The 23,118-nt window shown below is 51.7% G+C and overlaps 9 protein-coding genes across 9 annotated transcripts; 4 read left to right on the top strand and 5 right to left on the bottom strand.

Moving 5' to 3' along the window:
* Window positions 1–1,160: 1,160 nt before the first annotated feature.
* On the top strand, window positions 1,161–1,851 carry BP01DRAFT_421593 (uncharacterized protein; the record flags this gene model as incomplete). Its single annotated transcript, XM_025579522.1, has 2 exons — window positions 1,161–1,287; window positions 1,349–1,851. 2 exons carry the CDS (start codon window positions 1,161–1,163, stop codon window positions 1,849–1,851), a joined length of 630 nt encoding a protein of 209 aa, XP_025433891.1.
* A 123-nt stretch (window positions 1,852–1,974) lies between these two features.
* Window positions 1,975–3,036, bottom strand: BP01DRAFT_354432 (uncharacterized protein). Its single transcript, XM_025574419.1, has 2 exons — window positions 2,506–3,036; window positions 1,975–2,432 (listed from the first exon to the last, which is right to left on the bottom strand). Exons 1-2 carry the CDS (start codon window positions 2,774–2,776, stop codon window positions 2,329–2,331), a joined length of 375 nt encoding a protein of 124 aa, XP_025433890.1. The 5' UTR covers window positions 2,777–3,036; the 3' UTR covers window positions 1,975–2,328.
* A 418-nt stretch (window positions 3,037–3,454) lies between these two features.
* On the top strand, window positions 3,455–4,807 carry BP01DRAFT_372073 (translation initiation factor eIF2 subunit beta; the record flags this gene model as incomplete). Its single annotated transcript, XM_025576713.1, has 4 exons — window positions 3,455–3,466; window positions 3,730–3,847; window positions 3,952–4,575; window positions 4,641–4,807. The coding sequence occupies 4 exons, from the start codon at window positions 3,455–3,457 to the stop codon at window positions 4,805–4,807; spliced, it is 921 nt and encodes a 306-aa protein (XP_025433889.1).
* An 887-nt stretch (window positions 4,808–5,694) lies between these two features.
* BP01DRAFT_389794 (AIM24 family protein) lies at window positions 5,695–7,444 on the bottom strand. The gene is made up of 6 exons (XM_025577946.1): window positions 7,198–7,444; window positions 7,032–7,118; window positions 6,943–6,960; window positions 6,479–6,889; window positions 6,052–6,401; window positions 5,695–5,951 (listed from the first exon to the last, which is right to left on the bottom strand). The coding sequence occupies exons 2-6, from the start codon at window positions 7,081–7,083 to the stop codon at window positions 5,733–5,735; spliced, it is 1,050 nt and encodes a 349-aa protein (XP_025433888.1). The 5' UTR covers window positions 7,084–7,118; window positions 7,198–7,444; the 3' UTR covers window positions 5,695–5,732.
* BP01DRAFT_200099 (uncharacterized protein) lies at window positions 6,899–7,503 on the bottom strand. The gene is made up of 3 exons (XM_025571023.1): window positions 7,172–7,503; window positions 7,032–7,118; window positions 6,899–6,960 (listed from the first exon to the last, which is right to left on the bottom strand). Exons 1-2 carry the CDS (start codon window positions 7,412–7,414, stop codon window positions 7,086–7,088), a joined length of 276 nt encoding a protein of 91 aa, XP_025433887.1. The 5' UTR covers window positions 7,415–7,503; the 3' UTR covers window positions 6,899–6,960; window positions 7,032–7,085.
* A 4,544-nt stretch (window positions 7,504–12,047) lies between these two features.
* BP01DRAFT_335555 (SH3 domain-containing protein) lies at window positions 12,048–13,386 on the bottom strand. The gene is made up of 4 exons (XM_025573204.1): window positions 13,264–13,386; window positions 12,762–13,173; window positions 12,474–12,695; window positions 12,048–12,388 (listed from the first exon to the last, which is right to left on the bottom strand). Exons 1-4 carry the CDS (start codon window positions 13,324–13,326, stop codon window positions 12,333–12,335), a joined length of 753 nt encoding a protein of 250 aa, XP_025433886.1. The 5' UTR covers window positions 13,327–13,386; the 3' UTR covers window positions 12,048–12,332.
* Window positions 13,387–15,017: 1,631 nt separating this feature from the next.
* Window positions 15,018–15,586, top strand: mbf1 (multiprotein-bridging factor 1; the record flags this gene model as incomplete). Its single annotated transcript, XM_025576287.1, has 2 exons — window positions 15,018–15,173; window positions 15,278–15,586. The coding sequence occupies 2 exons, from the start codon at window positions 15,018–15,020 to the stop codon at window positions 15,584–15,586; spliced, it is 465 nt and encodes a 154-aa protein (XP_025433885.1).
* Window positions 15,587–16,031: 445 nt separating this feature from the next.
* On the bottom strand, window positions 16,032–17,791 carry tif34 (translation initiation factor eIF3 subunit i). Its single transcript, XM_025574418.1, has 4 exons — window positions 17,612–17,791; window positions 16,990–17,496; window positions 16,800–16,916; window positions 16,032–16,734 (listed from the first exon to the last, which is right to left on the bottom strand). Exons 1-4 carry the CDS (start codon window positions 17,636–17,638, stop codon window positions 16,375–16,377), a joined length of 1,011 nt encoding a protein of 336 aa, XP_025433884.1. The 5' UTR covers window positions 17,639–17,791; the 3' UTR covers window positions 16,032–16,374.
* Window positions 17,792–18,457: 666 nt separating this feature from the next.
* Window positions 18,458–22,028, top strand: BP01DRAFT_354424 (C-1-tetrahydrofolate synthase). The gene is made up of 5 exons (XM_025574417.1): window positions 18,458–18,812; window positions 18,891–18,911; window positions 18,971–19,008; window positions 19,072–21,599; window positions 21,656–22,028. Exons 1-5 carry the CDS (start codon window positions 18,689–18,691, stop codon window positions 21,762–21,764), a joined length of 2,820 nt encoding a protein of 939 aa, XP_025433883.1. The 5' UTR covers window positions 18,458–18,688; the 3' UTR covers window positions 21,765–22,028.
* The last annotated feature ends 1,090 nt before the right edge of the window (window positions 22,029–23,118 follow it).

The raw sequence follows: 23,118 nt of genomic DNA, 5'->3' as shown, positions 1-23,118 counted from the left end.
TGCCTTTTCAGTTGGGCTCCTCAAGAGTCCCTTTGCTTGTCTATAATGTTCTCATCTTTTTGCTCATGTTGCTGGCTACCCTTGTCTCCCCAGAGACTCGGCTCTAGTGTACCGCGTCTTCGCATCTGAAGACCTGGATGACGGGTCTTAGTCACCGCCAGACTCGTAGGTCAGGCCAGTGTAAGCATGCAGACAATGTGCCCAACTGTTAATGTCGGCAGCGACAGGAGAAGTAAATTCGCTGCCGATCCGGACCCGAGTACCTGGGCCGGACTCGGGGCGAGATCCTTCCGGCTTGCATGTCCATCTTCACTGCATGCAGTGTTTCCTATCCATGAAGTATATGACCTAAGTCTCTGATAGGTCCGTTCTAGCTGTCTAACGCTTCTCGTAAGTTTGAGAGGGATCACATGCCAAGACATACGTGCAGATTTGGTGCTCAACTATCATTGTCTAGTTCAGCCAAACACGAAAAGGAAAAGGTAGTGGACATTCAGCTTGCGGCGTGACTTATGGCTACTTTCTGGTTCGCCATGAATATCTCCGCGGAGAGAAAGAACAAGTAGCGAAATGCTAGGTTGTTTGTCTGTGCATGTAGGGGGCTTGAGAGCCATTGTTCTTCATGACATTGTGTTAGCACAGGGCAATGTAGGCTTGGGCGAACTGACCCTATTCGCAGCAGGGGCTGTGCATTTCGTTCTACGTCTGTGTTAGACGCCGGTGGAGGCGTGACATGAAAGTACGAATACACCTTATATTTTCGTTGCGCTGCGATGCTTGGGTCCAGATGTTGCTGACGTGGATGAGCTTAAACCAACAAGGGAAGGAGTCGTACGATATCACCTTACCTCGACTTCCTTCGAATCGTAAAAGCTAAGTCGTGTCATCAGCCACTTGTTGCATTCAATCAACATGTTTTATTGGCTTGCTGCACGCTGCTGTGTCGAGTTTCCCGGCCGTAGGGGGTTGAAATTTGTCAGGGGCCACGTATGGATTGAGATGGGAATAAAGCGAGTGCCTGGCTTAGCTCAATTGACTTAGCGGAAGTCAAGGGGGGGTAGGAGGACATATTTTACTGACGTGCCTTTGGTGCGGTGAGATATAAAGAGGTCCAGCTAGCGATAGGCAGTCGAGGAAAGAACGCCAGCCACCAAAGGAAAATGTCCAACAATGACTTCCAAGACCTTCCTTCCACTCGAGTATCGGCTGCGCCAGCCTCAACAGCGTTTTCGGCGTCATTGACAGAGAGCAACCTTTCTATTCACGAAGAACAAAGCGAACGGGTTTGTAAGCCCTCTTTCCTCCATTTCTATGACCAAACTGAACAATAATGACTGAAACCTGCCAGCACCGCTGACATGTTCATTCCAGCAAGCTCTTTCCGAGCCTACCGTCCCATCATGGATCGACACTTTGATTGCGGAAGAGCGTATTCATGCCTATCACTCCCAGCTCGGTTCCTCTCTCTGCGAGCTTCCTCTTTTAGCCAACCATGAGACGAAACTAGACACGGAGCAGCAGCTCGCCCAAGCTCAAGGTCCCTATGCTTCTTCTGCCAAGCAACCATCAACTGCTCAGCCCGCTGCTGGCCCTGACAATCACGACCAAGTTCCTATTTCACTGAAACTTTTCGAGAATATGGGATCTCTGGGCCAAGGCAGCATACGCCACGAGAGACCGCTGGAGCGCTTCCTCACGCCTGGATATAGTGACCCGTGCTTTTATACGAAGCCTGCGCTGGCGCAGATAGGAGTCAAACTAGGAAGTATGGAGGATAAGGAGAAAAGAAAGCAATTGGCGAGGGAGAATGTCGAGCTTGCTGTTTCGAGGCGGGTGGACTCCTCGCCCTAAAATTTTGGTAGAGCTTCTCTTCAACTTCTCTTCTATTTGCGAATTGGCAAATCATCTTCTTAGACTTGGTCGAACTCTCCCTATCTGTAATCACCCAGGCAAAACCCTAGATGGAAGCTCGAACTTGGATAAGCCTCGTGGCTGATATATGGGTATACTTCTTCTAAGAACAACAATGCTATGCTATGAAATCGACACAAAAATGAACTAGACGAATGTCCCAAGAGAGACAGTCCTATTGACTTGAAATCGGGGCAGAAGACATCGAATGGTCAGTTCAAATTCAGCACCCCTCCGTCTCCAGCTTCCTCTGTGTTCCTGCAGGGCAGCTCCACGAGAACGGTACATCTTGGTACCATTACCGAGCTCACCGGACGCCAGAACTAGTAGGATGCTGCAATGAACTCACCACCGAAATCAGCGCAAAAATATCCCTATATTCAACATATAAACACCTTCTATCTTGCGCAACTCCGCTCATAGAGGGGAGAGCGCCCCTACAGCGCCGGCTCCCTTGAAGGCGGCCTTGTTGCTTACGACCACCTCAACAGGGTACTTCCACTCCATGAATCTCGTCCAACCTGCAATTGAATCGGATGTCAGAACCACATTCTAATCGGCAATAGGCAACAGCAAAAAGGAAGGGTAACATACTCCAATACGCGCATTTCCGGCCCAAATATTTTCCCACGAACGGCACAAACACCATTGTGAGAAGCATCTCCAACTGCTCGAGACTTTCGCGCCATTCTTCTTCCGCGTCGGAGTAATCTGAGAGGGTGTCGAGGTCGGAGCCAGAGGTGGACTCGGAGGGGAGCGAGGCAATGTCGTCGTCTGAGGCGGAGGAGTAGGAACGGTCGCGGGAAGAGACCATGTAAGCGGAGGTGGTGAGGGAGGGGTTCGAGGCCGAGGGCGAGGCAGACATTCTGGCAAGGATCTGGGGTGTTTTATTGGATGGGTTGAAATGTATATAGTAGCTGGTTTGCGTAGGTATTGAGGAAGGGTGCGGGGACGGAGTGGGAGTCTGTAATGGTGGAATCGTCGGATGTGATAGGTTATTTTTCGGTTCACGAAGTGAAAACTCTTGCCAATCCGAGAAAAATCAAAATCAAGCAGTGGCCTGCCTACCGCTTGAGCAACGAGTTCAGCATGAGCCACTTGGTCGAATGTAGTAGGGATTCGAAGGATAGAGACGGATGGGGCTTGAAGCTCGGCGACGGTAGTCCTGGGTCAGTGACGAATCGGCTTCGGGATGGTCTGATGTAATCATGTCAGGGAACTGAGGCAGCAAGGCAGAAAGGCACAAAGGCAACGAGGCGTCAGTCATGTGCATTCTTGTGTGGCCTGAGAGGCTCACTGACAGTACGGTAATGTAAATACAGCCCTGAGTCACTGTGGAAAGTCACGTGATGTAACCCGCGATAACAGAATCGCCATCAGATCACCTCCCAAACCAGCAACATCTAACGGAGTTTCCAAGAAGATCGACCTCATCATTCTACGAAAAGTATCCTTTCCATCCCTCAATTCTGATTCTCGGACGGTTCTTGTTCTGCCCCGTGTGGACTGAGTCAACATCGAATATCATAAGCGCCGAGCCAATATGGCGGACACTGTACGTCACAAAGCCCGTTTTCCCTTTACCGATCGCCCTCCCACATTTTCTTCATCCATTTCATACCCGCTGTTCTCCCCAAATCACCTCGTCTTGCCCGCCTCAAGCATCCCTCTTTTCCCTTCTCCTGTCGGTCACGTGGTGCTGCTACTCAACGAGCGGTACTTTTCCTGAGACCTTTGCTGTCAGGGCTTTTCTCTTTGTTGGGTTACTATAATTTCGGTGCCCCGCTAACCTGTTGGGCTGTCTCGTTTCCCGACTAGCAGGTCGAACCCAAGCAACGCAAGTCCGTCGCATTCAGTGAAGGAGACGTCATCATGGATACCAACGGCGAAGTCACAGAGACCCCCCAGGTCGAGAAGCCTGTTGAGGCTGGTGAGGGTATGTTTCAGTCTCCTATACCTGGGATGAGTTGCTCCATCTTATCCCGAAAAATCTACCCGACACGCTCAAAGCTCACCTTTTTTTCCCTCTCATGAAAATAGACAAGGCTGTCGACGAAGTCACCGAGCTTTTCAAGGGCTTGTCGAAGAAGAAGAAGACCAAGAAGCCCAAGGACACGGAAGCCGGCGAAGGCGATGAGGCCTCTCCTGCCGCGGATGGCGAGTTCGACCCCACCGCTCTGAAGAAGAAGAAGAAGAAGAAGACCACCAAGAAGGTCGACACCGACGATTTCGAGGCTAAGCTGGCTGAGGCTGGTGTCTCGACCGCCGCCGGTGCTGGCGAGGACAAGGAGGAGGAGGTCCCCGAGGGCGACCACGAGGCCGGTACGGGCATCTGGGCCCACGACGCGACGCAAGCCATCCCCTACTCGCTGCTTGTCTCCCGATTCTTCTCCCTCATTCAGAGCCACCACCCCGACCTGCTGTCCAGCGGCACCAAGTCCTACAAGATCCCCCCGCCCCAGTGTCTGCGTGAAGGTAACCGTCGTACCATTTTCGCCAACATTGCCGATATCTGCAAGCGCATGAAGCGTTCCGACGACCACGTCATGCAATTCCTGTTCGCCGAATTGGGTACCAGCGGTAGTGTGGACGGTTCCCGCCGTCTGGTCATCAAGGGTCGTTTCCAGCAGAAGCAAATTGAGAACGTCTTGAGAAGATATATTGGTATGATTACCCCATTCCTCCGGTTCTGTCTCGCGCACTAAGTCTGCCTACTTACACCTTAACAGTCGAGTATGTCACTTGCAAGACCTGCCGCAGTCCCGACACCGAGCTCAACAAGGGTGAGAACCGTCTATACTTCGTTACCTGTAACTCTTGCGGTTCTCGTCGTTCCGTCGCCGCCATCAAGACTGGTTTCCGTGGACAGGTTGGCCGCAGAAAGAGACAGGGTTAAATGGTTTGAGCTTTGGGGGGATCTTATCTCTTTTTTCTACACTCCTGAGAGGCGCAGAGACAGCAGGGACTGGGAAACAAGGTGGGGGAAAAGCAAGGCAGAATGAGGCGTTTGGCCTCTATCATGGAATCAATGAGTCTTTTGTGTGGCATGTTTCCCATGCTCTTTCTTCTCTATTCATCCCTCTATCTCCTTCTCTTTGCCTCCTCTCTCTACCTCGTGACGGACATGGTTATGATTTCATATTCCCACACCCCCACCCTTTTCTAACTTCTCTCTCGTATACAAAGAACTTCCTTATTCATTCTCTTTCTCCTTTTGGATTATGCATCCCCGTTTGTTCGTGAAAAGCATTATGTCTCCATGTGGATAATGGGAAGTTATGCGGAATGACTATATGTCTCTTGACTGGTCTGGCGGTGGGTTTTCGCTGTTTGAGCGTGCTGGGGGTTTTGTGGAGAAACAGTAAAGGAGATTTGGGAGAATGAGGGAGGACGGTTTCTTCTAGCATGGCATGATAGTTGAATGGAGAATGGACTGGAATGACCTATAATCTGTAGAGCAAAGATTGCATTGATCCTCCAATACTAAGACAGGCCAGTTGCTACTCGGTTGGTCGATTTCTTTATACAAGAAAAATACTAAGTACAAATGCTAATATAAACAAATGCGCATCTCGCAGTACGAAACAAATCCAAACAATCTGGTCTCGCTTCAAACACAAACATATAAGACAGAAGTCGATTCACAATCAAATGTGCAAAACGAAGGCGTCACGAGGTATACAACGATTAAGTTAAGATACAAAAGACACGGAACTAGCGGGGAACCAAGATATATCTCAAAAAAAAAAAAAAAAAAAAAAAAAAAAAAAAAAAAAAAAGGATGTTTGACCAGGAGCTTTCCCGAATGCATGCCTACTACTTCAGGTGCTGGACTTCCCACCGTTGATATGCGCAAGGAAGGAAGACACATTACGGGTCTGCATGTACACCGTGCCAGGGCCGGTAAACCGACAGGCCAGACCCTCTCCGGCACTCCAGTTGGAGATGATGCCGCCGGAGGCGACGCGCTCGATTTTGTATTTGCAGTTCCACGCCACCAGGTGTCCGTTGTTCACGAAGTAGATTTCGTCCTCGGCGAGCTGTAACGGATTTCGAGTGTTAGAGATGTCGACCGGGGGGGTGGGCAGAGAGTCGCTGGCTGGGAGAAGGAGAGAAGGGTGAAGGGACCCAATTGCCTACCTCTTTCTTAACGATGGCGCCGAAGCTCTGCATCCAGAGAATCCCGGCGCCGAATATCCTGTAGACAAAGAACCCCTCGCCGGAGAACACGCCCTTCATGATGCCCTGGGTCTTGTACTCTGTTTTGACGCCACTGGTCGCAGCGAGGAAGGCATCTCGTCCCACAGTCCATTCTTGTTGTCCGTCGATTCGGATAGCGGTGATGTCGCCCAGGACGGAGGGAGCGAGCAGGAGCTCTCCAGGCCCGGTGTAAGTCGAGCGTGCGATCTGGCCGCCTGCGAGGGCTTTCATCCACCCGAAGGAGAGCGAGCCCCTCAGAGAGATTGTAGGCGACATAGCGATCATGATACCTGAACGGTAGGGCTAGTGTGTTAGTATCGATCCGACTTGGATATGTCATTCATGAACGGGGGTCAGATAGACAGACCAGGTCTGGCCTGCAGCGGACACCCCATAGCTAATTGGATGGTCAGGAGACTGTTGGTGTCCCGATGACTGATCCTGTAGCTGCCACCATTGAAGGTCCCCACGTCGTCGATGTCAGTGGACGATGCGCCGATAAAGTTAGCAGAAGCCAAAGGACCCGACTTGCTGCCGAGGGACATGTCCGTGTGGGCTCTCGTAAGCGTTGTGCCTGACGGAGGTCTATCTGAGGAGCTTCGAATGGCTGTGTTGGCACCAAACGAGCCGGTATTTTCGGTAGCATATGTCGCTTTCTCGTTCATAGGTGGTGTAGGGGGCTTGTTCTCGCCATGTGAATGCGCCGGCTGCTGAGGTGGCGGCGGAAAAGTGAGATTGGGAGGCGGAAAGCTCGGGGAAGCCTGAGGGGGCGCGTAGGCTGCTCAGAATGCATTAGAAGACCTCTTTCTTGTGTTAGAAGTGGTGACATACTGGGCGCGTTAGAGGGATCTTTGTATGTGACGGTGGTGGATTAGTCGGCGCCGTGCTCGGAAAGATCAAGTACTATAGGACAGACGTACAAGCGAACGAGCCCTGGCTCGGCGGGGGCCGATATGCAAATTGTTCAGACATGATTATTGTTTATACGACTTAAAACTGCAGGGTATCTACACAGCAATTCTTAGCACGGTTTAGTTGATAGAAGGGTCAGACTGCGAACCTCGGAAGAGAACGCGCTCGACTTACCAATGCAACTCTGCGTTTGGGGGCAATAACAGCTCTGGCGATTGGCGATGAGCGGGGTAAATAGGCGAAGTCCCAGTGTTATATTCTCAGCTGCGGCGCTGGTTCGGTCAAATAAGCTGCTCTGCTCTTCCAGAGAAACAGAAGTCGTTAGGGCATTTGAAGAGAATAGGGAAGTCGCAGTATGAGAGATCGGCCCGAGGAGAAAAGGCAATGCCATCTTTTTAAGTAATTTTTCGCTCCAGAGATCATATGAATGGGAAGGGAGCTTGAGACGCGGCCCTTGAGGCCGGACCAAGCAGCACTACTGCATGGTGATCTTCTCGGCGCTTAGAGGACGTATCCGACAATGCGTGTGGTTGAATTTGGTGTGGCACAGAGACCTTGCCCCTGTCATTGGCGGATGCTTGGGCGCTTCGAGGGAAACTCAACTCCACTGCATGTTCCGATGCTGAAGCTGAAGAGGATAGGTCTCGTATTGACGGCTTAAGCACAAACGACGTTCCAAAACGTGGTGGATGGTTGAAGATGGGAGGATGCTATACGGCGGGGGGGGTATACAAAAACCCCGCACAAATACACACCCATCAATTAGTACTGACTCAGCCACCCATTTCTACCTACTAATGTTGCTTAAAATCCTCAACGGCAGTTACTTTCTATTGTCTTCGCCTTTCTCTGTGCCTTGCTCCAGCAATGCTAACAGATCCAAGCGGCCTTTACTTTGGGCATGGTCAAATACCGTCATGCCATTGTCGTCCGTCCGGAACAGGTCTGGCTTCTTGTCAAGTAGCAGACGAATGACTGCTTCGCCTGCGTGGTACCAGACCGCTGTGATTAATGGAGTACAGCCAGAATCATCCTGCGCATTGACATTGGCTCCATGGCTCAGCAGCAACTGGACCATCTCTTCATGATCATCTGCCACCGCATAGATCAAAGGTGTCCTGCCGTCCGCACAAACGGTCTCAATATCCCCTTGCCCTCGTCTCAAAAGCAACTTCGTGATGATCACTTGGTTGTGGCGCACAGCCGTGTGCAAGGCACTGAATCCCAAGTCATCCTTAGTATCAGGATCCGCCCCATAATCGAGAAGTAATTGAGCCAGCTGCTCTTCGCCCCGGATAACCGCCATCGACAATGGGGTCATTTTGTTTGACTTTGAGCTTAAATTTGCGTCTGCCCCGTTGAGAAGCAGTGACCGGGTGGCTTCTATGCTGGCGGAACCAACAAGTTCTATAAGTGGTGAGTACCCTTCAAACTCCCGAGTATTGATGTCAGCTCCGTGCCGGATCAACGTTTGAATCGCAAAGTCTGCATTGCACTCTGCTGCAAACACGAAGGCCTTCTGCATCAAAGCCCCATACTCTTGGCCGACCTCAGACCATTTTACTAGAATCCAATGCGCTAGAGCAGTCTGTGAATGTTGAATTGCCCACCTGAGGCACAATCTGTCTTCCTCGCCTGGCACTTGTCTCTCGAAATTGATGTCCATGCCGTGTGTAAGCCATCCTAATATGGTTTCTTGAGCCAGCTCCTGCTCATCTTTTCCGAAACCTGTCGGACAGATAAGGTCTTGACTTGCTATTGATATTGGAGACCCAGCAGTCAAGGACAGTCGGTGCTGCTGAGCACCGTTCCGCGCAGTATGCGCAGTGCTTTCCCGAGGATCTGCCGGAAGGTAAAGGACCTTGGTCGCGCCTAGTGCCTCTAAAGAAGGGATAGCCGAGTGGTTGGGAGCTTTATTCTTGAGTATGTGCCACGCGATCCAGCCAAGTTGACGCGAGAATCGTGCCCACCATGCTTGGTGATCCGCGGAGTCCATCCAACCCGAGCGCCGCCGGAGCCCTTCGTAGAACTTAGCCCGAACGTCAAACTGTAGAAGTGATCGTACTCTATCACATCCCGCCTGTCGAACTACAGCGTCACTGCGGCCCATGGCCCGTTGGCAGAGGTAGCCGAGCTCGAACACGCTGCGCTCAAACTCCTCTCCTTCGCAACGCTCGCACAGCCACCGAGCAACAGCGAAAGCCCCTTCCCAATCTGCGCCGGCTATCAGCTGTTCAATCTGCATTCTGACACTGCTTGTGTCTGCAGCAAACCTTGGCAGCAAAGGCCTGAGAGTCGGAACAATGCATAGTAATGCGTCCTCCCTGGATCCCAGCTTCTCCTGTGTGAAGCACGTCACGAGAAGATCCAAGCGATCACTGAATGTGTTGAATTTGTTCTGGGACCCTTCGCGAATCTCCACCTTGCCTCCAAAGTCCGCGACTTTATCGAATAATACACTTTGTAGAAACCGTATATATAAGTCCTGGGCGACCATCGTCTCCACTTTGTTCTCTGTTTGCACAACGAGTACACCATGGCTGGTAGAATTCCCGCCTTGAGGGAATCCGAACGACCGGTTTTGAAAGGCGATGGTTTTCGAAGGAACCATATGTGCTTCGGTCTGACGGTGAATCCATTTGTGGAACATTAAGTCTGTTTCTTCCTTCGAAGCTTCCGACTCGTTCAGCCCTACGGCACGGACGAGCCCGGTTCGAAGCCATTTGTCATCAGCTTTGATAAGTGACCATGTCCACAGACCGACTACGGCTTCGAGGACTGTCACATCAACCTGCCATCGCAAGGTGTCCTGCGATCGTTCGAGCTTGACAGGGTATGCTTCGTAGTCCGAAATATGAGAATTGCTGTTGAGAGTTTGGCCCTGAACCAGGAAGTCAAAGTTATGGACGTCCTTGTTGATGTGCTTCCAGTCTGAAAGCAAGTTCATTGTCTCCGTGATCGTCTTTGCCAAGCTGCGCGCTACTTCTCTAATGGGAAGATCATCCCAATCCAGACTTTCATGCCTCGCTCGAGACGTGAGATGGGCTAACTGCGCCCTCGTCTGTATCGCGCTGATACATGCACCAGTGGTTTGTCGTTGACTTTGTGTTGAGCATGTACCCGGTAGCTGGGATGAAGAAGACCGTGACTGCGACGCAGGAGCTGGATTAGCCACCAACTCAAAGACCTGAAGACTCTTGAGATAAAATGTGAAGCAATCCAGCTCTTGCTTTCTGTGGGAGACAAGGTGTCTATTGTGGTCGGAGAACCGATTTTCCTCTGGACCGGTCCTTTTTGTCCTGAGGGAGGCCCTCACGACTGACATCAAAAAGGTCGATCCCACCTGTGCGAGGATGACCGAAGAATGTAGTCCGCGAAAGCCAACAAATTGAGTCACAAACCCGACTACCGTCATGACCACCGTGGACATCAACAATGGTTCCTTCCCGGGGTTCTGGGTGCTTCGGACTGATTTGATGTACATGAGGTCTTTGGTAGCATCCGCACCTGGCCCTTCGTTGACAGCCAGGAAAGCGCCAAACACCTGATCCCCAACACCTTGATCTCCCGGCTGAAGCCAGTATATCTTGCTCGGTACCGTAGGACGAATGTAGCATTTGCTGGAGGAGCGCTCGATGATGAAAGCGCAAAAGAACATCCCGATGCTGAGTAAAATAGATCCCATGAAGAATAGTGGGAAAGCATAGCTGACGACCCGATTCCCATCTTTTTTAAACTGGTCTGGAAACCAAAAGACTGTGATAGCGGAGTAGACGAGCACGCCTAGTATCTGTTGTCAGAATACTACTTGTTCTCTTTGCATCAAAGCGTTTGATCAGCGAAAGTGAAGGCTAATATGCTTACCCACTTGCAATGCAAATCCCAGGGCGGCGGCAGCGTAGAACCAGCCCTGGCTTCTCCGTGCAATGCCCTTGTTGAGAGACAGATTTGGGATGTCCAGCTCAGTAAGAGATTCTTTCTCATCCAGGATCCGACGGCCTTTCCCGGCGACCCAGGCACCGGTTCGGAGCGCTTCATGCAGGGTCCCGATCCTGCAGGCGCGCTGCTGCGTCCTTGGATCCATCTCCTCCCACACCACGATCTCGAGAAGTCGAGGGCGTTCAAGGACTCTAGATACACCGCCGGCGTTAAAGAGCTCAGCAGTGCTCTCCGAGACGCAGGAAAGGAGTTCGTTTTCCGCTTCTCCAGGGCCTTCTTGGGCCCTGCCCACAAAGGCTTTGAGGGATGCGTTTCCGCAGACCCGAATAACGGAGATCACGGCAGTGAGAATACCCAGGGGGGAGACAGCGAAGATAAAACTGTCTAGAATGTTGATTGACTCGGAGAGGTATTGTTTGCTTAGTCGATCTCCGAAGAGGGATATCAGGGGTGCCTAGTGTCATTTGATACTGTTACTACCATGCGCATATATGTGCATGTTCTCCGTGGTTTGTCCACACTTACCAAGTCTGTCGCTAGATCATCGGTGAAGTCATCCCATCCCGTGGCTAGGGCGCTGGGTACGATAGCCAGCAATGCAAATATAGTTAATGCCCGTGACATGAGCGGAGAAGCTGAAACCAAATCACCACGATGCTTAACATTGTACCATAGACTCTCAATGGTCTACCGGCCGCTTCTTGCTTCTAATACTCGAGATATGGAGGGAGCACATGTGGACCCGTCTCAGCCTTGTAGGCGCCATGTTCACAGCCCCATAGAGAGAAGCTGAAGCGCTAACGAGGGTGGTCGGGCGAGCTGGCGGCTACTCTTAAATGCCTATAGGCCATAAGTTCTGTCTCTGGAGACGCTTCTTTTCCCCCACCCCCGCCCCCCCTCTTCAGACAGGTCCAATCTGGGCGAGTCAGGGTGTCTCAGCGTGCCATCCTTGTCTGCGACTTGGTCCTTCCTCCAAACTTGGCTTTTATTTCTGAACATGCTATATGCAAGGGCGAACCCGGAATATTAAGCCTTCTTAGCACTCTTCGAGTCGAATGAGGTAAAATGGCAGATGTTCTTTCGGAGAAAAGCATCAATTAGAGCTGGTCTACGATCACTGCTCTCGGTATTCCTCGGTTTGATCACACATAATTACGGCTTCGGAGAACCTGTCAAGTGCTATTCCAACAGGACTCACTAACTCGCATCGCGAATCAAGAGATTCACAGAGAATTAGAAATATGACTCAAAAAACAACCACCAACGCCAATTCCATGAGCAAACTGAATTGAAGAACACAAGTCACACGAGGATAATCCGCCAATGTTTTCGTATACTTTCTCAAAGTCGCCAACTGCGCGAATAACACTTTAAAAAATGCTGTTCACGATGTTCGAACCGATGGTTGCACCGGCACCGAAGACAGCTAGAGTATTTCGTCAGCAACCAGAGAACATAGAGTAGCATTTGGAAGGACAGTAGCAGTGCTACTTTTTCCGAAGACTACTTACCAGCGTTACCCAGCTTCTTGCCGAACTTCTTGCCCTGTTCCTCGAACTTGCCCTTCTTAGCAGGGTCACCGTCAGGCGTGGAGCCACTCTGGCTCACTTCAAGCGGCATGTTTCCGTAGTTCGTAGGGGGAGGAGACGAGACGGCTTTCTCGTCAACCACATTGACATAGCTGCGGGGGAAGATACCCTCGAGGTTGGTGCGCTCGTTACGACCACGCCACCCTGTAACAGTTTGTTAGTCACAATTGGATTGTCGCCACTGCTAAGTTGGCATGCAGATGTCCTTACAATCGGCGTTCATGTGTTCCAGGACCTGGATACGATCGTGGGGCTGCAGAGCCAAATCGCCGGGATCCGTTGGAGTGTACGCATATAGAGCCGAAGCGATAGACAGCACGGGCGGGGCCTGGGGATAAGCAGGAGGCGGGACGGCCGGGCTGGCGTATGGCTGCGGGGGAGGCTGCGCTTGGTAGGGCGCCTTTTCGTTCAACGAGGCATTGGCAAATTGGTTGGTGGGGGGAGCATAGGGGGCAGGAGACGGTTGTGTTCGAATGGGCAGCGGTGCCACTGGCTGCTGGACGGGTGGTTGCTGAGGAGGCACCGATGATCTACTGCGCTCGTTCTCTTTCGGAAGTTGCGATAAGATTGAGGAGAGTTGTGCACGAGTAATGACCGATGAGTCTACCAGGAATTCGAGCTCCTGCAAGTGTTCATGATATCAGCACTTCAGTATCGAAACGGCCTGGATTCAACCGTGGGGTCCCAAAGTTGGTGAGAAGATTCCACTGACTGATCGGACGTTGCGGAGCGACCGGTTGGTCACAGCCGAGAACAGATCGCCTTGGGATGCCATGACGAACTGTGTGGAGCAAAGACAAGTAAGATAAAGCAACGGATATGAACCGGGAAGAATCAAGTCACAAAGATGATTTGGCTCAAACGAAAGAAAAAATGCTGAAATAAAAGAGCGCACAGAAAGATGGATGCCAGGATGGAGAAGCTGGGAGGCAAATAACAACAGACGATGGATAGATAATGCAGTGTGCCAGTGACTGAATAACGGGAGGCGTGGGCCGCAGGTCTCCAGTTGGTCCCCGCTCCTTACTCAGATTTGGTACCTGAGGCCCCCTCCCGTCTCTTTACCTTCCACTCGAAAAGAGAGCCGAGGGCGGCCTCAGGCCTGTGACTGTTTACAGTAAATTGGCTCCGCCAAAGTTAGCTTGTCTTGTCATTCCAGGCACCATTATTCCCTATCTAGTTCATACTTAGAGTTGGTCGCTAGATGCCAGAAAGGGGCAAGATCAAAGGGTTCCACTTAAAAATCAGTGCTATTCGCATCTGATACCACTGCTCTTGTCGATATCTGCCAAGGTTCAGGACAACCTGTAAGTTCGGAGAAGGTGCATGTCTCGCTTTTCTTCTTGGCCACATAAAAAGGTGCTATTCTTGGAAATTACCTTGTTTGAACTGTTTAAACGCAAGTTTTCACTCTACAAAAATATCATGTGTCTGCTTACTTCATAACGATTGCACATCAAGACACTAGTAATTATATGTATGCATAAGCAAGTATCATGATTCAGGTGATTTTCATGCTACTCAGAATTAGCGTGGATATGATTCAGCGACGAGCTATAATGAGCAACCTGGTGCATATAAGATTCAACCATCTCTTGGAGCAGCAATTCGCTTTATTGGGTTCGATCGGGTGACTGATGGCTTTGCACGGCATTTATATACCAAACAAAAACCGAGCGAGGGGTAGCTGGATATGAAGCTGACAGCTTTAATAGGTCTCTCGAATACTTAGAACCAAACAGCTTCAGTATCTTCACAGATAACTACTACCGAAGGTAGGCAAAGCGCATATGTGTCAAGGAGCAACTAGGGATATTTCTCCGACATAAAACATGTCATTATCAGTAACAGAATGGGTCCGTAAAGGCATGCTTCTCCCGAACACATCTAGCAATAAGGTATACATAGAAGGAGGCGCACATCCTCCAGTTCCCAATATGGACCGAACATGGCGAATTAATCATATAGCCAGTTGATGCACGTTGCAAGCGTCCTCCACGATGAGTGGAAATGTCAATCCGCCCCGTGAAATCGTGGCTTTGTATTAGAACCACCGACGCCAGTAATGAGTCGTGTCAGCAGAAAGAAGACAGCAAGAGGCAACTCCAGCTAAGCGAGAAAGACTCATATTGACTCACGCTGCAATAACTACAGCATGTTTACCTTTTAAAGACGCCGACACTGCCTCGAGGCCCGACGGAGTTAGATAGCCTTAGAAGACCATGATGTCAGCAGCCCTTAATCCTAATTGGGATTAGCGCCCATCGCCCCTCTGACTCCGCCATCGCAAGGGCTCGAGAAGCTTCCGTGGCGGCGATATAAATTCAGCGGGTCTCCAACATCCCTCCTTACGCACATCTCACGCGATCCTTCTCTACCGCCACCTGCTCCTCCTCACCAAAACCACGTTCCCCACCATCCATTTACAACTCATCTCCCACCAACTTTCTCACACACATTCTCAAAATGAGCGACTGGGACTCTGTTACGCGCATTGGAAGCAAGAACCGTGGTGGCCCTGCCATCCGCGAGACCGTCGTCAAGGGCAAGAGTGCTTTGAACGCCGCCCAGCGCCAGGGTCTCGTTATCGGAACCGAGAAGAAGTACGCCACTGGCAATGCTGTAAGTAAACCACCACTTATTTTTCCGCGTCACTGGGCGGTCATTCGCTATCCAGATTAAAATTTGAAAGGAGGGGCAAATCGGACTGACTCTGTGGATTTTAGGCCGGACGCTCCGCTGCCATTGAAGGACAGCACTTGACCAAGGTCGACCGCAGTGACGACATCGTCAAGCCCAAGACTGTCGGCATTCAGGTCGGCGATGCCATCAAGAAGCGCCGTAACGATGAGGGCTACAAGATGACTCAGAAGGAGCTCGCCACCAAGTGCAACACTACTGTCACCGTCATCCAGGACTTCGAGCGCGGTACCGCTACCCCCGACCAGAAGGTCCTCAGTGCCATGGAGCGCGTCCTCAACGTCAAGCTGCGAGGCTCAGATATCGGAGCAGAGAAGTTCCCCAAGAAAAAGTAAATTGACTCGGGGGTGAGCCCGCGACTTTTTCTTCCGGGGAAGTTTTGCTTGAAAGTTTTCCATTTTCTACAATTTCATCTTCTCTCTCCTTATTTAGCCTCCGCTTCACCTTCCAATCGTCTCGGGTTGCCTCTCATCAATTTCGCACCTTCTTCTCTTCTCTACTCGGATGTCACGTCTAACGCACTTTTATTCAATGAGATCTCATGACTCGTTTTTTTCTTCACACCCGCTTTTCTCCTTTGTTTATCTGCTGGTCAGAAGAGCGCTGGCCCCGGTATTCAAGACGGAGTCCATTTTCATTCATCATTCAGAACAAAGACCTTAAGAAGTCATACAGAAAATCATGATTCAGCCTTGTTGGTGGATATTGACTTTTTCCTGGTTTATGCATTTTTCGGGCGAGATAGAATATGTTGCCTAGCAAATTGACCTCGGAATTCGAATGATATGTTCATGAGCAAACTAGCAAACTAGAATTATGAGCAAGAGGAGAGGAAGTCGCAAGCTGTCCAAACAGTAAATCAAAATAAGGTTTCTTTTATTAGGACACACAAAGCGACCAGAAATAGGAAATGGTACCAACTCCGACTTTATCATGGAACAAATGAAATAGAACTCATGCCCTGAAATCGCCTCGAGGTCTTTCTCGTACCGCCGTACCCGGTCTTGCCTTTCTACTTTTGGGAGTATTGTGAAAGAAAAGATGAACTTCGCCTCATGACACATACAAAGGATGCGTAACTGATTTTAAAGAAAATGCATTCCGAACGTCAAATCGCCCTCCTCTACTTCCGCAGCTGCTCCCGCTCGACCTCGTACATGAAGTCAAAGTAAGGCTTGTCGAAGTGGTGCACACGAACGTAACCGTCCTCACCACCGGAGGCGTAGGCGGTACCGGCGGGGTGGACATCGACGGTGTTGAGGGGACCGAAGTGACCCCTGACACGGCCGATCTCGTCCTCGAAGACCTTGTGGTAGAAGCGAGCCTCGAATTTACCCTGGCGAGCGGAGGTCGTGGTGACATCCATGGCGGCCTGACCACCACCCAGAATAACGTAGTCCTTCTTGGGCGTAATCGTGGCGCTGTTCAAGGGAGTGTCGGCAGGGTAGGTCTTGAGAATGGCGAGGTTACGGGAGGACATGAGCTAGAAGGCATGTTAACCAGCTTGCACGTGTCACGGGGAATGTCCAAGTGTGAAAGAAGACCTACCTTGGCGGACTTGTCTTTGGAGGCGGTGATGAAGTGGGTGCGGTCTTGGGAGAATTGAATGTCGTTGATCTGGTGGTCGAACTCGTGGGCCTGGACGTTCTCCAGCTGCTCACCGGTCTGGTTCCAATACCCATGTTAGCAATCATTGCCCTTGTTCCTTTATCCGGAATCCCAGTCTTGTTATGCGCACCTTCTCATCGTACTGGCTGACGCTGCCGTCTTCGTGACCAGCAATGATGTACTTGCCCAGATAACTCCAGCCCGCAACGGTAGCCTTGCTCTCCGTGCAGGTGATCCGCAAGCTGGGCTCGTCGGCCTGGCTCGACAAGTCTTCGCCGTAGCTGATATCGAGGACGGCAATGGTACCCAAGAAACCCATACGCTTCTCTGTCACGGCCAAAAGTCTGCTTCCGTCGGGGCTGAACTCGACCCGCTTCACGGCCGTGGGGAAATCCCACACCTTCACGCACTCGCCGGTCTTGACGTTCCATAGTCGCACGGTGTTGTCTGCCGAGCCCGTCGCCAGGAGAACCGTGTTGGGGCTCACATCGACCGTCCAGATAGCACCCTGGTGTCCGCTGTAGGTACCGAGTCTCTCGCCGTTGGCCGACCACCAGGCGCACACAATTTTATCCTTCGACACGGAGAACAGAAGATCGCCATCGCTGTTGAACTTGATCTGAGTCAGGGCACGTTCCTGTACAGGTGAAAAATGTTAGCGACTACCGTTCCCCCTATCGTTATGTTTTCTGAGTGTTTTCAAGAGGCGCCAGATAAGAGTCTTCGAGCTGGGAGGAGGATGGCAAACGCACATGGCCCGCAAGCAAAATAGGCCTCATCTTGGGCCGACCACGCGATTAGTCTGGGAAAAGGCGATGGAAAGGAAAAGAGCGATAGATCACAGCTGATAGCGTCTGTGACCGGAAGTCGTATAATACCTGCGTGATGAGGCGGAAATCCTTGCGGGGTGCTGGCGGGCTCACCTTTCGTCGGCGTCGTCAGGACTAGTTTGAATTTCATCGCACAGTCCGGGCTCGCGCGCCAAGACTTGCCTGATTGAGCCTGTTCTGTAACGTGGTGACCATACCGGAGAAGTGAGTAATTCCGGTATGGCTCACTATTGCTCACGTGCATGCTCTAACCCTGAGAGCAGTCTTTCAAAAGAGGATTAGTCTTTGTAGTCATGTGATCAAGCAGACCATGCCTCTCCTGGTTTAATTTACGCGCACTAAGCCTAAAGAGAAGCTGCAGTCATGGTCCCTCCAGCCTCACAGCCTGAGGCTCCAACGGCTTTTTTTTCGGGGAAACTTTTCCATGGGAAACAAAGGTAGAACAGGCCGAAAGACTGAAGCCGAGATCAATCGGAACAACAAACTCGAGGGTCAATTGGGCCGGTAATAGAACAATCTAGAGTAGGCAGGCATTTGCTTTGCTTCTGCTGGCGGTTTAGCATGTTTAGCATCAGCTTCATTGCAACCCTTCATTTTTAGGCACTGTGTTTTTGACTGCCTGAATCGATTATTCATCTGGATTATCGGTGGTTTCGCCCCTTTCCCTATCTGCATCTGAGCTGGCCGAGGAAAGCTGCGCTGTGACTCGAACCCAAGCCCAATTCAATGCCGTTCCCCCCCGCCCGTTCGGCTTCGGCGAGTTTACCCCGCTGTGCTGTCAACGCTGAGCGCTCTTATACTCTTTTTCCGAATCAGCTTCACCACAACCCCCGGGCCTCCTTACCTTCCTTCTACCCACGATTACTCTTCTCTGGACGCGGGGCTAGATCTTATCTTCGCTGTGCGTCCTCGTTTGCTCATCGCGGCGTGCTAGGTTTTCCGAGGCTCGTCTCCACACCCTCTGTCCGACGTCCCTTCTCGAGCACCAGACCAGCAGCCATGGCAGCTACCAAGATCGATGGCACCCAGATTGCCAAGAATATTCGCGAGGGATTGAAGACTGAGATCCGCCAGATCCAGGAATCTAACCCCAGATTCAAGCCTAGTCTGGTTATCTTCCAGGGTGCGTCATCACCCCTCATTACCTTCTCCGCACTGTGACCATTCGAATCAGTACTGACTCGACTTGAATTTCTTGTAGTGGGCAACCGATCGGATTCCAGTAAGCCTTCGAACACTAATCTAGTGGAGGATGTTGCGGACGCTAATGCATACCTTCAGGCACTTATGTGCGCATGAAGTTGAAGGCTGCTGAGGAGGTATGTTCTACCATGGCGGAACCAAAGACATCATCATACTAATGGAATTTATCTTCTTACCAGACAAACATCCTCTGCAAAATCATCAATTTTCCCGAGTCCGTTACACAGCCTGAAGTTTTGCAAGAGATCACCAAAGCCAACAATGACCCTTCGGTGCATGGTATCCTGGTCCAGCTGCCCCTCCCCAAGCACTTGTCTGAGCACACTATTACTTCCGCTGTTTCGGACGAGAAGGATGTTGATGGATTCGGTGCGATCAATATTGGCGAGCTGGCTAAGCGAGGTGGCCGGCCCCTTTTCCTTCCTTGCACCCCTAAGGCGGTCATGAAGCTCCTACAGGAGAGCGGCGTCGACCCTGCTGGTAAGGAAGCCGTGGTTCTTGGTCGCAGTGATATCGTCGGAAGCCCCGTCAGCTACTTGCTGAAGAATGCTGATGCAACCGTCACCCTGTGCCACTCGAAAACCCCCGATATCGCTAGAATCGTGAAGAGTGCCGACATTGTTGTTGCCGCCATTGGTCAAACCGAGTTTGTCAAGGGCGAGTGGCTCAAGCCCGGTGCTGTCGTCATTGATGTTGGTATCAACTACAAGGCCGATGCTACTCGCAAGTCTGGACAGCGACTTGTAGGAGATGTTGATTACGAGTCTGCCGTCCAGGTTGCCTCTCAGATCACCCCCGTTCCCGGTGGTGTTGGCCCCATGACGGTGGCCATGCTGCTGGAGAATGTGGTGACTGGGGCTAAGGCATACTTCGAGAAGCAGAAGGATAGACACATCACTCCTCTTCCCATCAAGTTGGCCAGCCCCGTGCCCTCTGATATTGCTATCTCCCGCGCGCAGTATCCCAAACAGATCACCCAGCTCGCTTCGGAAATTGGTATTGCTCCCCACGAGCTCGAACCATATGGCCATACCAAGGCAAAGGTCAGTCTCTCTGTTCTGGACCGCCTATCCCACCGCCGCAATGGCCGGTACATTCTGGTCTGCGGTATCACCCCTACTCCTCTCGGTGAAGGCAAGTCGACTACTACCTTGGGTCTGTCCCAAGCACTTGGTGCTCACCTGAACCGTATTGTGTTCGCCAACGTGCGACAGCCCAGTCAGGGCCCAACCTTCGGTATCAAGGGTGGAGCTGCCGGTGGAGGTTACAGTCAGGTTATCCCGATGGACGAGTTCAACCTGCACTTGACTGGCGACATCCACGCTATCACTGCCGCTAACAACCTTCTTGCGGCCGCCATCGAGACCCGCATGTTCCATGAGGCTACCCAGAAGGATGGCGCCCTCTACAAGCGTTTGGTCCCTGTCAAGAAGGGCAAGCGCGAGTTCCAGCCCATCATGTACCGAAGACTCAAAAAGTTGGGTATTACCAAGACCAACCCAGACGAACTGACGGAGGAAGAAGTCCGCCGATTTGCTCGCCTTGACATCGATCCTGAGACCATCACTTGGCGTCGTGTTCTCGATGTCAACGACCGGCATCTACGCGGAATCACCATTGGGCAGGCACCCACTGAGCGCGGTCTGACGCGCGAGACTGGATTTGATATCTCGGTCGCCAGCGAGTGTATGGCAATTCTTGCTCTGAGCAATAGCCTTGAAGACATGCGCGAGAGACTGGGCCGCATGGTCGTTGCCACCTCCCGGAACGGTGACCCCGTCACTTGCGACGACATTGGTGCCGGTGGAGCTCTTGCGGCTCTCATGAAGGATGCAATCAAGCCCAACTTGATGCAGAGTTTGGAAGGTACCCCTGTGCTGGTTCACGCTGGTCCCTTCGCCAACATCAGTATTGGCGCCAGCTCTGTCATTGCCGACAAATTGGCCCTGAAGCTCGCGGGTACCGAGCCGGATGAGGATCATGATGCCCGCACGGGCTTCGTTGTCACTGAGGCCGGCTTTGACTTCACTATGGGCGGTGAGCGCTTCTTCAACATCAAGTGCCGGTCCTCCGGTCTGTCCCCCGATACTGTAGTCATTGTGGCTACTGTTCGTGCCTTGAAGGTGCACGGTGGCGGTCCTGAGATCACCCCTGGCGCTGCTCTCCCCGAAGTGTACCGGACTGAGAACGTCGATATCTTGCGCAAGGGTTGCATTAACTTGAAAAAGCACATTGAGAATGCCCGCCAGTATGGTGTGCCCGTGGTGGTGGCAATCAACCGCTTTGAGACTGACACAGAGGCTGAGATTGCTGTCATTCGCGAGGAGGCCATTGCGGCCGGCGCGGAGGACGCGGTCCCCGCTAACCACTGGGCCGAGGGCGGAGCCGGTGCAGTGGATCTGGCCAAGAGTGTGCTTGCGGCTAGCTCCAAGCCCAAGGACTTCAAGCTGTTGTATGACCTGGACGGCACCATCCAAGAGCGGATTGAGCGGATCGGCCAGGCTATGTACGGCGCGGAGAAGGTCGAGTTCAGCGAGTTGGCCCAGAAGAAGGTCGACACCTACACTGCCCAAGGCTTTGGCAATCTCCCTATCTGCATTGCGAAGACGCAGTACTCGCTCAGTCACGACCCTGCTCTCAAGGGTGCCCCTACTGGGTTCACCGTCCCCATCCGTGACGTTCGGTTGGCGGTTGGTGGAGGCTATCTGTAAGTACCCCTCTGTTATTTGCTGTCAAGTGGGCCTCTAACTGAACTACTCTTAGGTACGCTCTTGCGGCAGACATTCAGACCATTCCGGGGCTGCCCACTGCCCCTGGCTACTTGAATGTGGATATTGATCCCGAGACTGGGGAGATTGATGGTCTTTTCTAGACGGTCCATCGGTACGGACAATAGACCCACTTTAGGTGTGGGACAACGGGTTCTTGTATAGATTCACTTTTCTCTATTATCTTGTTGATTTTCATGGTTCTGGATGATGATACACCGATATGATGGGCGTAGGAGCATTGGAGGGATCGATAACTTCAACATTAAAAGCGTGGCTCATTCATTAGGGCCGACAAACCTCCGCTCGCAAGCTATAGGATAGATATGCTATCTTCAACAAAATAGAATGGAATCAGAGGCAGATGTGGGTATACACGCGCTACAAAATTTATCATAGTTACTAACAGCCTGTCCGGGTAGCTTCTAACCGAGCACGTGTGGAATTGAATGTACCGAGTCCGGAGAGCGGTGGTGGGTGATGAGTCAGCCCCGAGTCCGGGGAGCGGCAGGCCAAGTCCGGCTAAGCAGCGATTTCGGTGGTTGATGGCCCGGGCGGAGATTTCTCCGTACTTAGTTGTAGTTGTAGTTCAGTGTGTGATGATGAGTAACCGCGGGAAAAAGCAGCGGTTATGATCGGCTGGGCGGCAGAGGACAACAACTTAACCGTACGTACAACCATGGTCAATTGAGGAATGCAACGGTCTCTCAATAGTCCCTGTGTAGTCAGTTCTCTCACAGCCAAGGGTCGAATCAGACAGTTCTATCCGTGTTGTCAGTCACCTGTTGTCACCTTTCAAGCAGGCAGCAGGCAGTTGATAATTTAGGTCAGAGAGAGGTGGAAAATCATGGTAGTATTGCCGAGACCATGAAGCGCTTATGATGCGACGACTCACCGCGGGTCGTTCTCCCTCTATCTGCCTCTCCCTCTTTCTCCGGGGAAGGTTGCCCAGAGTCCGGCTTCGGCGATGACCAGGGGGAGGTCAATCCAACGGTGGGCGGAAAGGGAAAATAATGGGGTAAATGAATGACTGAACAGTCACAGTCACCAGGTCCCGGGGAAGGGCAAAAGGGTTTTTCCTGCTGGGATAAGAGCTGTTGGTCTGCCCTGTCCGTCATCTGGCCTCTCCTTCTTCAATTCCTTCCTGACCATCCTGTTCTTCTGTCTTCCATTCTTCTTTGCAAGAGAACCGACCGGGATCAACCTCCGTTCTGCCCCGTAGATAATCAAGAGTGACCTTGGGTAAGTCCCGTCAAGTGCAGTGCAGAGTGCAAGAAGAAGAAGAAGCTCCGGCTTAACGGCAGCTGCCGAACTTCCCCCACCACCGCCCTCCTTCCATCCGGGCTCTATTCCTCCCTCCCCCCCAAAGTCTCCCTCGACTATCCTTATCCCTCGGGTACTTTCGCGAGTTCCTTTACCCTAGCTTCTCCATTTCGTCCTCTTTCTCAACTTCCCATT

This window comes from Aspergillus saccharolyticus (genome assembly GCF_003184585.1).
Source record: "Aspergillus saccharolyticus JOP 1030-1 unplaced genomic scaffold BP01scaffold_6, whole genome shotgun sequence".
Taxonomy (NCBI): Eukaryota; Fungi; Ascomycota; class Eurotiomycetes; order Eurotiales; family Aspergillaceae; genus Aspergillus; species Aspergillus saccharolyticus.
The sequence above is the reverse complement of the archived record's forward strand: the minus strand, read 5'-3'. Positions and strand labels throughout refer to the sequence as shown.

What these genes read in the sequence shown, in the direction of transcription:
- BP01DRAFT_354432 (XM_025574419.1), bottom strand. Translation starts at nt 2,776, where the DNA reads ATGTCTGCCTCGCCCTCGGCCTCGAACCCCTCCCTCACCACCTCCGCT. An exon ending in CCGGAAATGCGCGTATTGGA is followed by an intron (nt 2,433 to 2,505) that starts GTATGTTACCCT and finishes ATTCAATTGCAG; the next exon opens with GTTGGACGAGATTCATGGAG.
- BP01DRAFT_389794 (XM_025577946.1), bottom strand. Translation starts at nt 7,083, where the DNA reads ATGTCTGAACAATTTGCATATCGGCCCCCGCCGAGCCAGGGCTCGTTC. An exon ending in TCCGCTGCAGGCCAGACCTG is followed by an intron (nt 6,402 to 6,478) that starts GTCTGTCTATCT and finishes CCTACCGTTCAG; the next exon opens with GTATCATGATCGCTATGTCG. An exon ending in GCGCCATCGTTAAGAAAGAG is followed by an intron (nt 5,952 to 6,051) that starts GTAGGCAATTGG and finishes AATCCGTTACAG; the next exon opens with CTCGCCGAGGACGAAATCTA.
- BP01DRAFT_200099 (XM_025571023.1), bottom strand. Translation starts at nt 7,414, where the DNA reads ATGGCATTGCCTTTTCTCCTCGGGCCGATCTCTCATACTGCGACTTCC. An exon ending in CGAGCGCGTTCTCTTCCGAG is followed by an intron (nt 7,119 to 7,171) that starts GTTCGCAGTCTG and finishes ATTGCTGTGTAG; the next exon opens with ATACCCTGCAGTTTTAAGTC.
- BP01DRAFT_335555 (XM_025573204.1), bottom strand. Translation starts at nt 13,326, where the DNA reads ATGGCATCCCAAGGCGATCTGTTCTCGGCTGTGACCAACCGGTCGCTC. An exon ending in CGCTCCGCAACGTCCGATCA is followed by an intron (nt 13,174 to 13,263) that starts GTCAGTGGAATC and finishes GAACACTTGCAG; the next exon opens with GAGCTCGAATTCCTGGTAGA. An exon ending in GGAACACATGAACGCCGATT is followed by an intron (nt 12,696 to 12,761) that starts GTAAGGACATCT and finishes AAACTGTTACAG; the next exon opens with GGTGGCGTGGTCGTAACGAG.
- tif34 (XM_025574418.1), bottom strand. Translation starts at nt 17,638, where the DNA reads ATGAGGCCTATTTTGCTTGCGGGCCAT. An exon ending in CTATTTTGCTTGCGGGCCAT is followed by an intron (nt 17,497 to 17,611) that starts GTGCGTTTGCCA and finishes TCACCTGTACAG; the next exon opens with GAACGTGCCCTGACTCAGAT. An exon ending in CCAAAGACAAGTCCGCCAAG is followed by an intron (nt 16,735 to 16,799) that starts GTAGGTCTTCTT and finishes CATGCCTTCTAG; the next exon opens with CTCATGTCCTCCCGTAACCT.
- BP01DRAFT_354424 (XM_025574417.1), top strand. Translation starts at nt 18,689, where the DNA reads ATGGCAGCTACCAAGATCGATGGCACCCAGATTGCCAAGAATATTCGC. An exon ending in TAGTCTGGTTATCTTCCAGG is followed by an intron (nt 18,813 to 18,890) that starts GTGCGTCATCAC and finishes AATTTCTTGTAG; the next exon opens with TGGGCAACCGATCGGATTCC. An exon ending in AGTTGAAGGCTGCTGAGGAG is followed by an intron (nt 19,009 to 19,071) that starts GTATGTTCTACC and finishes TCTTCTTACCAG; the next exon opens with ACAAACATCCTCTGCAAAAT.